General features: G+C 37.0%; 1 protein-coding gene across 2 annotated transcripts in view; it reads right to left on the bottom strand.

Annotated features, from left to right (window-relative positions):
- Window positions 1-10,632: 10,632 nt before the first annotated feature.
- DCAF17 (DDB1 and CUL4 associated factor 17) overlaps window positions 10,633-16,821 on the bottom strand; it is a 36,570-nt gene continuing 30,381 nt past the window's right edge. For both annotated transcript variants that reach the window (XM_036858781.1, XM_036858782.1), the window contains 2 exons: window positions 16,040-16,195; window positions 10,633-15,252 (listed from right to left, as the gene is read on the bottom strand). In XM_036858781.1, coding sequence (XP_036714676.1) covers window positions 15,085-15,252; window positions 16,040-16,195 — 324 coding nt within the window. In that variant the 3' untranslated portion in view covers window positions 10,633-15,084. The remainder of the gene's footprint in view (window positions 15,253-16,039; window positions 16,196-16,821) is intronic.

Here is a 16,821-nt window from a genome sequence, read left to right as displayed (position 1 = left end):
TTTGTAACTTAAATGCCATGTCCTCATGTTGAAAGATTTGCAAAGGGAAAAAAATTCAGGATTATTTGATGAAATAAAATGAAACCAAAGATATTCTAAAAAAAAAAAAAAAAGCTCCTTTATACATCTGACCACAATAAATTATGTAAATAAGCCTAGAAAACCAACTACAATCAGCAATTTAAAATTATTTTTACTTTACTTTGAGAAAATCAATTTCATAGTACTGGTTTTAAATCTTTTTGGTTTTTTTAACTGTCTACTTTTATAGATTTTTTTTCAGAAGTAAAATTTTGTACATACTTACATATCTGTTTAGTTTGGGTTCATTTCTATAATATTTTGTAAGAATTAAAAATTTGAGCACCTGGGGGGTAAAAAGAAAGAAAAATAGCAGAAATAAAACCCAAAGAAAGTGGAAGAAAGGAAAAAATAAAGATAAAAGTAGAAATTCATGCAATAAAAACATACATACGATGAAGAAAATCAACACAGCTAAAAGATAGTTCTTTGAAAAAAGCTAACGAACATAATAAACTTCTTATGAGACTGATCAGGAAAAAAGAGAAAATATCTTACCTTACCACAGCCTGGATCAGCTGTGAACTGAACTTTCTGGCATTTTACATGTGCTTACCATTATTACAAATCCTTTAGATATTAAAAGATCACAAAAGGATATTATAAACAAACTTTATAATTTTGAAAAATTAGATGAAAAAGATTTCTAGCAAGACCCAATTCTCCAAAATTGACACAAGAAGAAAGAGAATACCAGATAATCCAGTAACTCTTAATTAAATTGAATCTGTAATTTAAAGCCTTTTCAATGAAAGGAAGGGTTTGCTTCTATTATTAGTATTTTGTCTTTGTCATTGGTCACCTTTTTCTTCTTTACAGGTCTAATAATCTTTTATTATATGACAGACATTGTGTGTAAAAGAAGAAGGCTCCAGCTGATATCTTCCATTAGTGAAGGGTCCCCCTTTCCTCAGTTAGACAGATAGATTGAAGGACAGATCACCTCAATCCAATCAGTGATTGAGTTGGGTCAGGGCTTTTAATTGAGAGTTTATAAAGTCTCTGATTCTTCAGCCCTGTAGTTCTGTCCTTCAGAGGTTTGAGCTTAGCTCTTTCCATACAACCCCATTGTTATGGGCTAAATTGTGTCCCCCATCCCCTCTCACCTCCAAATTCACATGTTGAAGTCCTAACCCCCAGTAATCAGCATGTAACTGTATTTGGAGATAGGGTCTTTAAAGAGGTAATTCAGTTAAAATGAGTTCATTAGGGGGGGCCCTAATCCAATATGATGGATGTCCTTATAAGAAGAGGAATTAAGACACAGACACATATATAGAAGGAAGACCATGTGAAGACACAGGGAGACCACCATAACCCAAAAGCCAAGGAAATAGGCCTCAGAAAAAACCAACCCTGCTGACACTTTGATCTTGGACATTTAGCTTCAGGAATTGTGAGTAAATAAACTTTTCTAGGCTACCCAGTCTGTGGTACTCTGTTATGGCAGCCCTAGCAAGCTTATACACCCATGTACGTATACATAAGGGAGAGACTAGTTGTGAATTTGTGAAAGCCTCCTTTCCCTAGTAGGATTTTTTCCCCCAAGCACCGCAAGACAATGGGAGATCACAATCTGCCTTTCTGGCCAGCACCCAGCCTCACATCACCCTCAGGAAATGTCTCATGGGAAAACCAGCCTTGCATTTGGGCTCTTCCAGTTTCTAATAGGTCACACCAGCTCTGTGTGATTGTCAAAAATTCTGCTGGCTTCTTTTTCTTCTAGTACAGTCTCCCTGTTTAAGTCAAGCCCACCAGGGAAGACAACAATCATTAGCTCACCTAGGATGGGTTCTTACTGTTCTGGAATTTTAGTTCACCCATTCCTCTTTGTTCCACGACTCTCTGATATCTTTACAAATATAAATTTGCAATTTATCCATGTTATTTTCTAGTTGTTGCAACAAAAACATTGGAATACTGCAAATTAATATATCCTACCGAGAAGTTAAGGTTTTCATTAAACAAACAAATTGAATCCAGCAAAATATAAAAGGATACATCACAACCAAGTTGAGTTTATTTCAGGAATATGACTGTTTCAACATACAAAAATTAATCAGTGCAATTCACCACATTAACAGAAGAAATGAGGAAAAATCATGATTATCTTAATGATGTAAGCATTGATAAAATTCTACATGTAGTCATGAAAAAAAATCTCTTAGCAAACTATAGATAGAAGGAAACATCTTTAAATTGTTATAGGGTATCTACGGAAAACAAAACTACAGGAAACATAGTACTTAATGGTAAAATGTTAAAATTGTTCACTCTGAAATCAGGAACACACTGGAGATCCTAGCCAATACAATAAGGCAAGAAAAATAGATAACACTGTTAAAGATAGAGGAAATAAAATTGAATTCTTGGGACTTCTCTGGTGGCACAGTGGGTAAGAATCTGCCTGCCAACACAGGGGACACAGGTTCGAGCCCTGGTCCAGGAAGATACCACATGCCATGGAGCAACTAAGCCCGTGCGCCACAACTACTGAGCCTGCCTGCTGCAGACTACAGAGTCCACGTGCCTAGAGCCCGTGCTCTGCAACAAGAGAAGCCACCGTGATGAGAAGCCTGTGCACCGCAACAAAGAGCAGCCCCTGCTCGACACAACTAGAGAAAGCCCGCGTGCAGCAACGAAGACCCAATGTAGCCAAAATATAAATAAATAAATTATTTTAAAAAAGAAAAAAGCAGACAATTATGTTAAAAAAATTAAATTCTTTGCATTCTTAGAAAATAAAATCCACAGATATTAGAATTATTAGATGAGTTTAACAAGTTTACAGGATACAGATTAGTATGCAAAAATCAATGGAACTTCCCTTGTTGAGCATCAAACCATTAAAAAACGAAATTTAAAAAGATACCATTTACAATAGCATCAAAACATACCAAACAGCTAGTAATAAATCTAAAGAAAGATGTGCAATACCTCTATACAGAAAACCTAAAAACATTTCTAGAGAAATTGAAAATGATGTAAATAAATGGAGGGATATACTATGTCAATGTATTAGAGGACTCAAAATAGTAAAGATGTCATTCCTCTCTGGGTTTATCTATAGAGTCAATGTAATCCCAATCAAAATTGCAGTGAGTTAATTTTTGTGGAGGGCTTCCCTGGTGGTGCAGTGGTTGAGAATCCGCCTGCCAATGCAGGGGACATGGGTTCAAGCCCTGGTCTGGGAAGATCCCACATGCCGCGGAGCAACTGGGCCCGTGAGCCACAATTACTGAGCCTGCGCGTCTGGAGCCTGTGCCCCGCAACGGGAGGGGCCGCGATAGTGAGAGGCCCGCGCACCGCGATGAAGAGTGGCCCCCGCTTGCGGCAACTAGAAAAAGCCCTCTCACGAAACGAAGACCCAACACAGCTAAAAATAAATAAATAAAAATAAATAAATTAAAAAAAAAATTTTTGTGGAATTGACAGGTGGATTCTTTTATTTATTTATTTATTTTTGGCTGCGTTGGGTCTTCGTTGCTGTGCACGGGCTTTCTCTAGTTGCGGCAAGCAGGGGCTATTCTTCGTTGCGGTTTGTGGGCTTCTCACTGCAGTGGCTTATCATTGCAAAGCACGGGGCTCTAGGCGCACGGGCTTCAGTAGTTGTGGCACATGGGCTCAGTAGTTGTGGCTCGCCGCCTCTAAAGCGCAGGCTCAGTAGTTGAGGCGCACGGGTTTAGTTGCTCCACGGCATGTGGGATCTTCCCGGACTGGGGATCGAACCCGTGTCCCCTGCATTGGCAGGCAGATTCTTAACCACGGCGCCGCCAGGGAAGTCCCTGACAGATAGATTCTAAAGTGGAAGAGTAAAGAATATGTCAAGGGTCAAGAATAACCATGACACTCCTGAGAAAGAAAAATATGTGAGGACATACTCTACTAAATATTAAGATATAAATCTACAGTAATTAATACAGTATGATATTGGTGAAAATATTGACAAATAGACCAATGAAATGGAGTAGAGTCCTTATATAGACACCTGATCTATGACAAAGGTGTCATTACGAAAGTGGTGCTGGATTAATTAGATTTTTCTATGAAAAGGGAAAGAAAAGCGACACCCTGCCATCTCACCCTATAAGCAAAAATCAATTCCATGTGGATTTTAGCTCCAAACGTAAAAGATAAGGATTAGAGACAGCCCAGACACAGACTCAGAAAGTGCATGAGAGATTGATTTACTTCTCACTTTTGAACATTTTAAAATTCATACCTGCAATGGAACAGTGAGATGCCCTGTTACAAAATATCTGAGTGACACTGAGATATAGAGGCTGACAGTAACTGGTTCTTTGAAGAGATCTAGACCCCTTTCTTGAAATACAGACCCAGATTTAGGAGAGACACCATCAGAAACTACTTCAAACTGAGTTCCTTCCCTTGTGATAAGGACCTTGAGGCCAAGGAGCTTCAGTGAGCTGTGATTCCCAGGTTTCCTGTCCTCAGTCATATACTGACACAGACCAATCCCAAACGGGGCATTTCCAGCTGCTTCCAACACCTTGGATCCTACTTCACTAAGGACATTCCCTACTCCTCATAGTCTTTCGTGAGTCTGTACTATTTCGCTGCTAAAAAAAGAACTCGGCAAATTCCCCTCCCTCCTGATTAATCTGTTGATTTTCCTTGGAACACCAATATATTTTTCAAAACTTCAAAGATGAGTAAATGTTCTAGGTATTAACTCTAGTACTATACCCCAAATGATATTGTTTATTAGAATGACTGTCAGTGACTATGCACTTTTGAACTCACCTAAACATAGAATTTTCCATCATTAGAATTTTAGATTAACATCAGCAGACACAAAGTCTTATTTCATGAATCTGTATGCAATTTTAGTATTCATTGACACGGACATTTTATTATTACCTGCACTTCCTTGCCTAACATACGTTTCTTCTAGCAGGTATCAATAGCTGTTAAAATGCATCTTGTTTTATTCCTATGTCATTAAAAGCACAATTAACAATGCTGTTCTTTGAAGATAGAGCACCTAATGAGTTCAATGATCAAACTCATGAGATAGCCACAGAAACTGCTGTGTCTCAATGTTTTAGTCCTTATTAGCAGTCACGTCCCTGCGATGACTCAAACGCATTCTTAGATACTTCTGTGTAGTCTACTAAGTTTAAAATGGGTAACAGGGGGACTTCCCTGGTAGCACAGTGGTTAAGAATCCGCTTGCCAATGCAGGGGACACGGGTTCGAGCCCTGGCTGGGGAAGATCCCACATGCTGCGGAGCAACTAAGCCCGCATGCCACGACTACTGAGCCTGCGCTCTAGAGCCCGCGAGCCACAACTACTGAAGTCCATGTGCCTAGAGTCCGTGCTCCTCAACAAGAGAAGCCACTGCAATGAAAAGTCCGTGCACCACAGCAAAGAGTAGCCCCTGCTCACCGCCAACTAGAGAAAGCCTGCACACAGCAACAAAGACCCAACACAGCCAAAAATAAATTAATTAAAACAAACAAATAAATAAATAAATAAAATGGGTAACAGATATTTATCATAATACATTATCAAAATTCTAAGATTCTGAGACAGAAAAAGTTAATAATTGCTCAGAAAGTCATACAAGCTTATATCACAGACATGATTTTGTTGTCACCTATTAGAGTCAATATTTATAAAACAACAGATATTAATCTCACTGATCATAGAATGTGTATTCACTCACCGTAGGAGCATGTGAAAACCACAACCACCTCAACTTTGGGGAAGTAAAAATATTTAAGATAACCCACCAGTGGGCCTGAACTGATATGTTGGCAGTACCTCGTTTCCCCCGCACTTCCTTTTAGGAGTGGATGAAATCTTATTCCTCTAGCTCTAAGTGAGGCCAGTGGCTGGGGCCTGTTTCTCTCACCAACTCCTACTGGGAATGGACTCCCAGCAACATCCCTCCTAGCCCTCATGTTCACCCCTCCCAGGGCAGTCCCCCGCCTCGAGTTTGTGAATAAACTTAGAATCAAACTGCCATTTGTTTTCCAGGTAATAGATGGAGGGATAAAAAAGTAAGTAGTGTTGGGGTTTCCCTGGTGGCGTAGTGGTTGAGAATCTGCCTGCCAATGCAGGGGACATGGGTTCGAGCACTGGTCTGGGAAGATCCCACATGCCGCGGAGCAACTGGGCCCGTGAGCCACAACTACTGAGCCTGCGCGTCTGGAGCCTGTGCTCTGCAACAAGAGAGGCCGCGATAGTGAGAGGCCCACGCACCGCAATGAAGAGTGGCCCCTGCTCGCCGCAACTAGAGAAAGCCCTCACACAGAAACGAAGACCCAACACAGCTTAAAAATAAATAAATTAATTAAAAAAAAAATTTTAAAAACCAAAAAAAAAAAAAACTAGAGTATTATTTAAAAAAAAAAAAGTAATATTAAATTCCATTCATCCCAAGATTATAGATTAAACAGTCAATTTAAATGATGAAAAACTCTTGGAAAAAAAATAGGAGTAAATTTTCATGACCTTAGATTAGGCAATTGTTTCTTATGACATCAAGAGCAAAAGCAACAAAAGAAAAAACAGATAAATTGGACTTCTTCAAAATTAAAAACTTTTATGCTTCAAAGGACACCATCAAGAAAGAGCAAAAACCACCTACAGAATGAGAGAAAATATTTGCAAGTCACACATCTGATAAAGGACTTATATCCAGAATATATAAAGAACTCTTACAACTCAACTATAAAAAGATAATCCCATTAAAATGGGTAAAGGATTTGAGTAGATATGTCTCCAAAGAAGATATAAATGGCCAATAAGCACATGAAAATATGCTCAACATCATTAGTCATTAGGGAAATAAAAATCAAAGCCACAATGAAACACCACTTTACACTCACTAGTATTGCTATAATAAAAAATGGAAAATAACAATTGTTGGCAAGGAGGTGGAGGAATTGGACCTTTTGCATACTGCTGTTGAGAATGTAAAATGGTTCAGCTGCTGTGGAAAATAGTTTTGCAGTTCCTCAAAAAGTTAAACATAGAGCTACCATATGACCCAGTAATTCTACTCCTAGGTATGTATCAGGAGAATTGAAAACATGTAGCTGTAAAAAAACGTGTACATAAATGTGTATAGCAGCATTACTGAAAATAGCTAAAAATTGGAATCAACTCATCCATCAACAGATGAAATGATAAACCAAATATATTACATTTATACAGTGAAATGTTATTTGGCCAAAAACAGGGATGGAGTACTGATACATGTTACAACATGGATGAAATTTTGAAAACATTACGCTGAGTGAAAGAAGTCATATACAAAAGGCCACATTTTGCACGATTTCATTTATATAAAATGTCCAGAATAGGCAAATCCATAGCGACAGAAAGTAGAGTAGCAGTTGCCAGGGACTGGGGGAAAGGAAGAATGGGAATCACTGCAAATGTGTACAGGGTTTCTCTTTGGGGTGATGAAAATGTTCTAGAATTACATAGTGATGATGGTTGCACAACTTTGTAAATATACTAAAAATCACTGAATTGTACACTTTCAAAGAGTGAATTTTATGGTATGTGAATTATAGCACAATAAAGCTGTTATTAAAGATCAATATCTTACTGTACAGCACAGGGAACTATATTCAATATCTTGTAATAACTTATAATGGAAAAGGATCTGAAAAATAATATATATATTTGTAACTGAACCACTTTGCTATACACCTGAAACTAACACGTTAATCAACTATACTTCAATTTTTAAAAACTCAGCATTTCCCAACTATTAAAATCAAAGAACTATCCAAAAAATCAATAAGGCTTAATCTTTTAGAAAGAATAAACAAGTTCTATTATCTGACACTATTGAGGAAGTCTGGTCAGTTAACTTAAAAAGTTAATTAAAAAGGAAATCATTGTATAAAGATATATACAACTTGTAAACATTTTATTCCAACTTAAAATATAAAAGGGTACATTCATTTAACTATCTTAGATATAAGGCCAAGAAGTTTTCTTTAGGTTTGATTTTGCTGATTGGTGTTCTCCGCCATCTTTCTGGCATAAACCACACTCACTGGATATCATTTCCAGAACTGGTATTTTTAAAGCAGACCAGAACCCAGAGATACAAGTGAAGAAATCTGAGTCCAGAATCCTTCCATTTTTTTCAGTTCCCCCTTTTATCAGACACCTTGTACAAAATCAAATTCTCTTGGCCTCACCCCTCTCTTTTTTTTTTTCCTTTAATTTTTATTTATTTATTTATTTACTTATGGCTGTGTTGGGTCTTCGTTTCTGTGCGAGGGCTTTCTCCAGTTGCGGCAAGCGGGGGCCATTCTTCATCGCGGTGCGCGGGCCTCTCACTATCGTGGCCTCTCTTGTTGTGGAGCACAGGCTCCAGACGTGCAGGCTCAGTAGTTGTGGCTCACGGGCCTAGTTGCTCCGTGGCATGTGGGATCTTCCCAGACCAGGGCTCGAACCCATGTCCCCTGCATTGGCAGGCAGATTCTTAACCACCGCGCCAACAGGGAAGCCCTACCATGCTGTTTTGATTACTGTAGCTTTGTAGTATAGTCTGAAGTCTGGGAGAGTTATGCCTCCAGCTTTGTTCTTTTTGCTCAGGATTGCTTTGGCAAATCTGGGTCTTCTTTGTTTCCACATAAATTTTAGGATTATTGGTTCTATGTGAAAAATGTCCTGGGTATTTTGATAGGGATTGCATTAAATCTGTAGAGTGCTTTAGGTAGTATGGCCATTTTAACAATATTAATTCTCCCAAAGATCATGGGATATCCTTCCATTTCTTTGAATCATCTTAAATTTCTTTTATCAATGTTTTATAGTTTTCAGTGTATAGGTCTTTCACCTCCTTGGTTAAGTTTATTCCTAAGTATTTTTTTGATGCAATTTTAAACAGGATTTTTTTTTTAAACTTTCTCTGATATTTCATTGTTAGTATAAAGAAATGCAACAGACTTCTGTATATTAATCATGTATCCTGCTACCTTCCTGAATTAATTTATTAGTTCTAATAGTTTTTATGTGGAGTCTAATTTAGGGTTCTCTATATAGAGTATCACATCATGCAGATTAATTTTGTTTGGCCATTTTGGAAAAACAGTTTGGAAGCTTCTTAAAAAGTTAAGCATATACCTAAACATATGACTCAGTCATTCCCTCCTTGGTATTCACCAAACAGAAATAACGTATACGTCTGTCCATAAAAATCTGTACGCAACTGTTCATAGTAGCTTTAGTTGTAGTAGCCAAAAAAGGGAAATAACCCAAATGTACATTAACAGGTAAATGTATTAACAAATTGTGATTATATACATATAATAGAGTGCTACTCAGCAATAAGAAGAAACGAACTATTGATACATGCAACGCAGATGGATCTCAAAGTAACAACACTGAGTGAAGGAAGCCAAAAAAAAAAAGTACTTACTATGTGACTTCATGTATATAAAATTCTAGAACATTCAAACTAATCTAAAGTGACAATAACAGATTAGTGGTTGCCTTGGGAAGGGGGAGGGGAACAGAGAGGCAGGAGGGAGGGATTACAAGGAACAAGAGGAAACTTCTTGGGGTGATGGATGTATTCATTATCTTGATTGTGGCAATGGTTTCATGGATGCATACACATCAAAATTATCAAACTGTATTATTTAAATATGCATAGTTCATTGTATGTACATTATACCTCAATAAATTTGTTAAGAAAACTAAAAATTTACACATGGCAAGCAAACACATAATGTGCTTACTATCATTAGTTAATAAGGAAATATAAATTAAAACCACACAGAGATCTAATATAGTTACTGGGGAAAGGATAAAGGTTGTTTAATATGCTTTCCTATTAGCATCAAAAATTCACCTGATTTAGAAATAACATGAACTCATAATCATTATAGGGAAAGGTCATATTCTGTTTTATTACAATGTTTTGGGGCCATCCTGTCTAGCTCCAGCAGTCATGTGGAAACAGTCTGACATGTCCCTTTAGCAACCCAGGTTTTTCCTCGGATGTTGGTCTCCATTAAAGGCAAAAGGGTTTCTTGGTGAGCAATGTATTCCATGTTTGAGAAAGAATAACTCAACCTGAGTTTTAGGTTACCTTAACTATTATCACAAAGAAAGAATGTTTTCAGCAGTTCCTTGTGGGGGGTGGTGTTTAAAAAGATGAAGGGATATAGATCTGACAAGAGGGCTACTAGGCACAAGTATTATAGAAACAATCTAAGTATCAACTGGAAATGATTACACACCCACCAAAAATACTAAGATAAAAAAGACAAACACAAATGTTGGAGAAAATGTGGAGTAACGGTTAAGTCCCCATTGTTGAAGGCATGTAAAATGGTACAGTCCTTTGGAAAAAAGGTCTGGCAGTTTTTTTATGAAACTAAACATACACCTACCGTAGGACCCAATGATTCCATCCTTAGATGTTTCCTCAAGAGGAATAAAGACATGTGTTCACAAAAAAATTTGTATAAGAATGTTCATAGCAGCTTTATTCATAACAGCAAAAAAAGAAAAAAAAAAAAAAGAGAAAAGTGGAAACAGCCCAGGTGTCCATCAACAGGAAAATGGAAAAAACAAACTGACATATTCATACAAGAGAATACTCAGCAATAAAAAGGAATGAACCACTGATACAGGCAACATGAATTAATCTCAAAAACATGCTGAGTGAAAGAGGCATTATGCTTTGCATTATTTCATTTCTATGAAGTTTTAGAATAGAAAAATTTAATCTGTGAGGCAAAATAATCAGAACAGTAGTTACATCTGGGAGTTGGGGTAGGGAATGACTGGGAAGGGGCATGAGGAAACTTTCTGGCATGATTGCAATGTTCTAAATTTTGAAAAGGGTTTGGGTTACACAGGTGTATGGATTTGGGAAAAATCAGAAAATTTATACTTAACATTTGTGCATTACACTGCATGTGAATGTACCTTAAAAATTAAAAAAATGAAACCACACTAAACCCTACTTAATGATATGCCTTTTGAAGTATTAGGGGGATATATACTGATGTCTGCAATTTATTTTGAAAAGCATCATAAAAATAACATGGATGGATAAGTAATAAAACATGTAGAATAAAATGTAGAATCCATGTGGTTGGTATTTGGGTATTTACTGTAAAATTCTCTCAATTTTGCTGTAAATTTGAAAATTTTTATAATAAAACAATTAGGAAAAGCCAGTTGGTCTTATCTTTCTATTATCTATCCTTGGCCTGAAATAAATTATTCTTTCTATAGGATAGAGACTCTATAGAAACACAGGGACCGGAAATTAGCCCTGCATAATCCCTGGGATTCTAAAAGGTAAGTCATACATGCAAACATTGTAAGAAAGGTAAGAAAATATATTAATATTGAAAAAAAAGCCAAGTTACATTAAGAGTAATTACTAATACTGGTGTTTATTATCACCACAAACAAGAGGAGAGTACCATTTTTTTGTACCTTTTTAAAAACTGACTTTTTTCAGCCATTGCATGAAGAGCCATCTTTTATGTCAAGTTATATACATGAATAGGCCAATTGTGTCTCATCCAAACTTTGTCCAAAATTTGGATACCTAATCATTTTTTAAAAAGACTTTTAAGCATTTTCCTATATACCCAATGTTATCATTGTTAATATGCTACATATGGGATAAAATAACATCCTTTGCCTTTGAGAGCTTTAGAGGAAATTTGGCATAAGTTTGTGTCAAACAAATCTGAATGTGTTTTCCATCTCTGCACTTATTAGTTGTAGGCCCTTGGGCAAATTAACTTCTGTAAGCCTCACCTTCCTCATTTTACAAATGAGGAAGAAAAATGGTAGTTCATACCTCATATGGTTATTTTGAATGTTAAGTGAGACAATTCATTTTACATGTATCACAGTGATTGGCAGATAGAAAGCACTCAATAAATATAAGTTATCATTAAGAAAAAAGTATGTACAAGAAACAAAACATTCAATTGATGGAAAAATGTGGAACAAAACCTTAGTTTTTTAAAATAGAACAGTATCATCTCCTCACATGGTAGTTCAAATAGCAACTACGATAGGGTTTGTTTTGTTTTCTCTCTGAGTTGTGAGAAATGTTTTAGAAAGTCAAAGAACAATAATCTTGCTGCACTGATACTGTGAGAATTCAGACTCTTAGATCAAAGAGAGAAATGCAGAAATATACCTCTCATCAGCTTAATATCTGGACCTGCTAAAAGAAGCTACCCTGTTTCACCCAATCTTGCATTAAACATTCAGAAATGTCACCCATAATGTTTTATGCCTGTCACTAGCACCTGTTAAGTAGGCTGGCACATAGTTAAAGCCTCTAAAACAGTCAGGTAGAGAGGGGGGTTAAGGAGGGGCAGTAGGATATTAACTACCACTTCCATATACCCTCAGGAGAACAGCAGTCTCATGTCTGGCAGGCGGCGGAATGAGCAGCTGCATGTCACTGTGGGGAGCTGGGAAGCCAATAATTTTGGGGGAAGCATGCTCTATTGTTTCCTGCTATGTCTGTTACCTGTGCATTTCCCACATTCTTTGCTATCTTCTTTATCTTTTGGCACCCTTTTTATTAACTTTCCTGTTAACAATCATGCAGTCCACATTCCCACATGGTGTTACAACTGGCTGAAACTAAGCAGTAGCAGCTTAATTCATTAAGCAGTAGCAGCTTGTCCCTTTAGTTGGGGCATAGCTCTATTTGTTACACTGTCCACAACTTCCTATTGTCTTTCACACTAGGTGCATTTCCTGCCTGGCCCATATGGCATGTGGATCCAGGTCTAGTTTGATTTGGGCAGTGAGACAATAGGCGTTTCTTAGTGGTCAGTTCCTGTCTTGACTGGAAGTATTCCACCCAACCCTGCCCCCACCAAAAAAGCAGCCAGGAATCTCAGATAGTTCTCAGATGCCTTTCTGAACAGATGAGTTCCTTCATCAAAAGAAGGCAATGACTTAGAGAAAGGTAAACTCAACAAACCTGCTTTTTTAAAAAATCTGACAGGATTTAGTAAGTCTTAAGACATCCTTTTCTGAAACACTTTTGGAAATGGAGAGCAGGCTTTCTGCCTTTACATAGCACTGCATCTGCTTTGAAACCCACCATACTGGTTTCTTTTCTTTTCTCTGATATTTATCTATTTCCTCTTATCGAACTTGTGTTTCAAGATATAAATTCACTGGGCAGGACTATTTAGATATAGCTCATGTCTAGTTGGAAGTTTGGGGCAATATCTAGCACATCATAACTATTCAGCTATTCATAACTGTGCTTTGTAATCACAATCATGTCTCCAAAATACTCTGACTTCAAATATTATATTAAATAGTACTATTAAATATGCATGAAACGAGAATGGATTTTTCAACTAGTAGATATAAAAGTATTAGAATTTAATATACAAAGACAGTTTTATCATCTTGCTCATGAGGTAATCACTTTTACTTTCCCAAGTGGTTATTATACATAAGTGCAGATTCGGAAAGATTTATTTTTAGCCAACATATAAATATTTTCCCTTATTCTGAAATGTTAGCAATCTTCTTTTCTATTGCACAAAAGACAGTTTTAGGTTTGTTCCCTTTATTTTTTTTTAATTTATGGACTCTGCTACTAATTTCTAGACTTTTGGAATAGCTAACGCCTTTCTCTCACCAGCCCTGTTGATCATAATTAGCTTGAAATTTATCCGCAAACTTTAAGGGCAGAACAGGGCAGAATTCACATTGTTCTTAACATGGGATCAGGCCAAAACTGAAGGAAAAACTGGAGGATTTTGATGTAAATCATCCAAGCTAAAATCCCATATTTTAATTTTAAATTTGAATCAGCAATGATTTTTACTGCTGTCTCCTCCCCTTCTATTTTTACTAGTTATTCTTTTGAGCCTGAATCAGAGAAATGTGCTAAACATGTGTATTGCAAGCAACTGGATTTTTCAAACAGGAACCACAAAGAAACATTTTCCTCCCTTTACTTGGGTTGCTTTTATTTAACATTCTGAAGAATGATTATCTGAGTTCAAGGATCATATTTTGGTCATATCTAATAAAGAAGAAAAAATACTCATCTCACAGCTAAGATAGAGCCAAAACCTTTTCCTAGCTGCCAGTCAGTTTCCAAGCTAGTAAGAACTCCTGGGACTTTATCTACTCTTCTACAGGGAGCAGAGCTGGTACAACCCAGGATACCTTTATCTTATTGCCTACGTATGAAAATATTGCCTAAGCAGGATTGGAAGACTCACCAAATAAATAGAAGAGTGAAATGAACACAACACTCTTAGATGTATTAACAGCTAAACAGCCTACATATGAGAAAAAAAATTTCACTTACAGTTTGCTTGAAATCTTTTACATTAGCCTAACAGAAACACACACAAAAAAAACAATGGGAACATCAAACCAAGAGAATAAAACCATGGAAGAAAAGATAATTGGGGAACTATAGCCAATTCCTGATACTATATACAAATACAAAACATATATACATATATATATTTTTTAAACTGTGATGACACATTTTTGGCTCAAAGTATGCTTTCATATTATAGATCTCATTTTCCATCCTTAAAGTTTGGGTGAGAGGATACAGGATTTCTTGATTTCTTTCTGTATCTTTCTTTTTATCTCTCCCCCTTAGTTTTACCAATCAAAATCCCAGGCCATCCTTTAACAACCACGTTAAACACCTACTCATTAATGACCCTCTCCCAATAATTAGAATTAACCTCCTTCTCTGCTCTTCAATGTTTTATATTTGCATCACCACCCGCCTAAAAACTGCAAAATGCTAGACTTCTTGGGATGTCATTGTAAAAAATCTCTACATAAAATGAAGTCCTCACCACCCTGTATGGCAAGAGTTTAAAAAAGAAGTCACAGTGATCTGAAGTCAACACAAGACCTTTTCTGGAAAATACTGGAGAATATGCTATGCAGATAATAAAAAGGAGGACTGGACATGGCTGCTGGGGTGTTTGGCTAGAAGTCTCAGAAGTTACATCTCAAAATTTAAAACTATTGCAATCTTTTTTACAACTTCTGTTTGTGGTTTCTTCTTCTTCCCCAGGGTCACATACCATCTGGTAAACATAGCAGCTGAAGACCCTGCTGGGTTTTTGTTCTATGTGTAGTACCAAGTCTCTGTCAAAGTAAACTTCGTGGCTATATGTCTGTAACGAAAACACAGGCAAATGGAATATCCTCTTCACATAATCATATTCACTACTGGGTCATTAAAATGTCACAGCGTCTATGCTAGGGATGTTCAAATATACACTTGGAGGCAACATAGCTGCCAGAAATAGTTTATTTTTCATTATTTGTGGATATGCAGACGACTTATGAGAAAAGCATTACACAAAATGTTGAGACTGAAAAGAGCCCTGGACTTAGGAGTCTGAACACCCAGATTCTATTGCCAACATTGCCACTATTTCACTTGTGACCGTGGGCAAGTTGCTAAATCTTTCAGCTTCTCCATTGATAAAACAATGATTGGGTAAAGTAACATCTACTGTTCTTTATAACTTTTATATTCTATAACACTTAGAAGAGCAGACAAACACTTCCAAGAGTGCTTAAAAACCCTACATGCTTAGATTTGTCTCTATTAAATAACTGTGGGGATTCGATACAGTGTATTTTTATTTTTAAAAACATTACCAAACTTATAAAATGGGAGAAAACTAGACTATGGTAAGGAAATAGACAGCATGTCTCATGAAAAAAGCATAAAGCTTTATCTTTAAAGCCATTGGTAAGGAGGCATCCTCTACTCCCTAGAGGAGAAAGTCTAAAGAAGTACTCATTTTGTCCTGCATGTAGGATGATAACCTCTTCCATGTGGTCACTGGTATAGGTGAATCTGGACTGACATGAACACAGTAACATCTGTTCCAATAAATGTCACCTATAAAGGAAAGTCTCACAACTTTGTATTCCATGGACTCTACTCACCACATCCCATGACTCCACGAGTGGAATGCTTTTAAGTAAAGTTCCATATTCATTACAGTGGAAATCCAGGTGAGCTTTTCCTTCAGCATCTATTTGAGTAACAGCTACCACAGAAAGCAAATCCAACTCATCTTCATAGTCCACAATTTTGAAAGTCTTGGGGAATAGATGGTAAGGCAAAAGAAAAGAGGGGCAAAATCCAGTTAGGATTATTTCTACATTTGTGGCTTAACTATTATTTATAAAAATATGTAGAAAGAAAAATGAATGGGTGGGAGCATAGATAGAAATGTGTCTCCACTTATCTGCCTAGTAAAACATCAGTCTCAAGATTTTTAAGACTCAAGAAGTATCCTACAGATTTTGATGAACACAACCAAGTCTATGTAGGTCTCAGCCAAAGTATAACTGAAATTCTCTATTATGACAGCAAGCCAGAGTGTCTCCAAATGTGAAAGAGGTATTCAACTGCTGACACTGATAGGTGTGTTCACTGGTTTCCAGATAGGACTAAATATATGAAACTCAGTTCTGAAACCTCAAGACTGCCCACTGTGCTCAGAAGGTTCTCATACCAGAAAAACACAAGTCATTTCAAGAAGAACTGATAGCCCATCATATACTATTTATGACCCTATTTGCCATCCTTTTTTAAAAAAACCCTTTCTTAGGGAATTCCCTGGTGGTCCAGTGGTTAGGACTCCGTGCTTTCCATCCCTGGTCGGGGAACTAAGATCCTGCAAGCCATGTGGCGCAGGAAAAAAAAAACCTTTTTGGTTCCC

Source organism: Balaenoptera musculus, chromosome 7 (genome assembly GCF_009873245.2).
Source record: "Balaenoptera musculus isolate JJ_BM4_2016_0621 chromosome 7, mBalMus1.pri.v3, whole genome shotgun sequence".
In the NCBI taxonomy this organism is placed as follows: Eukaryota; Metazoa; Chordata; class Mammalia; order Artiodactyla; family Balaenopteridae; genus Balaenoptera; species Balaenoptera musculus.
Note: the sequence above shows the minus strand (reverse complement) of the source record. Positions and strands in the feature narration are given on the sequence as shown.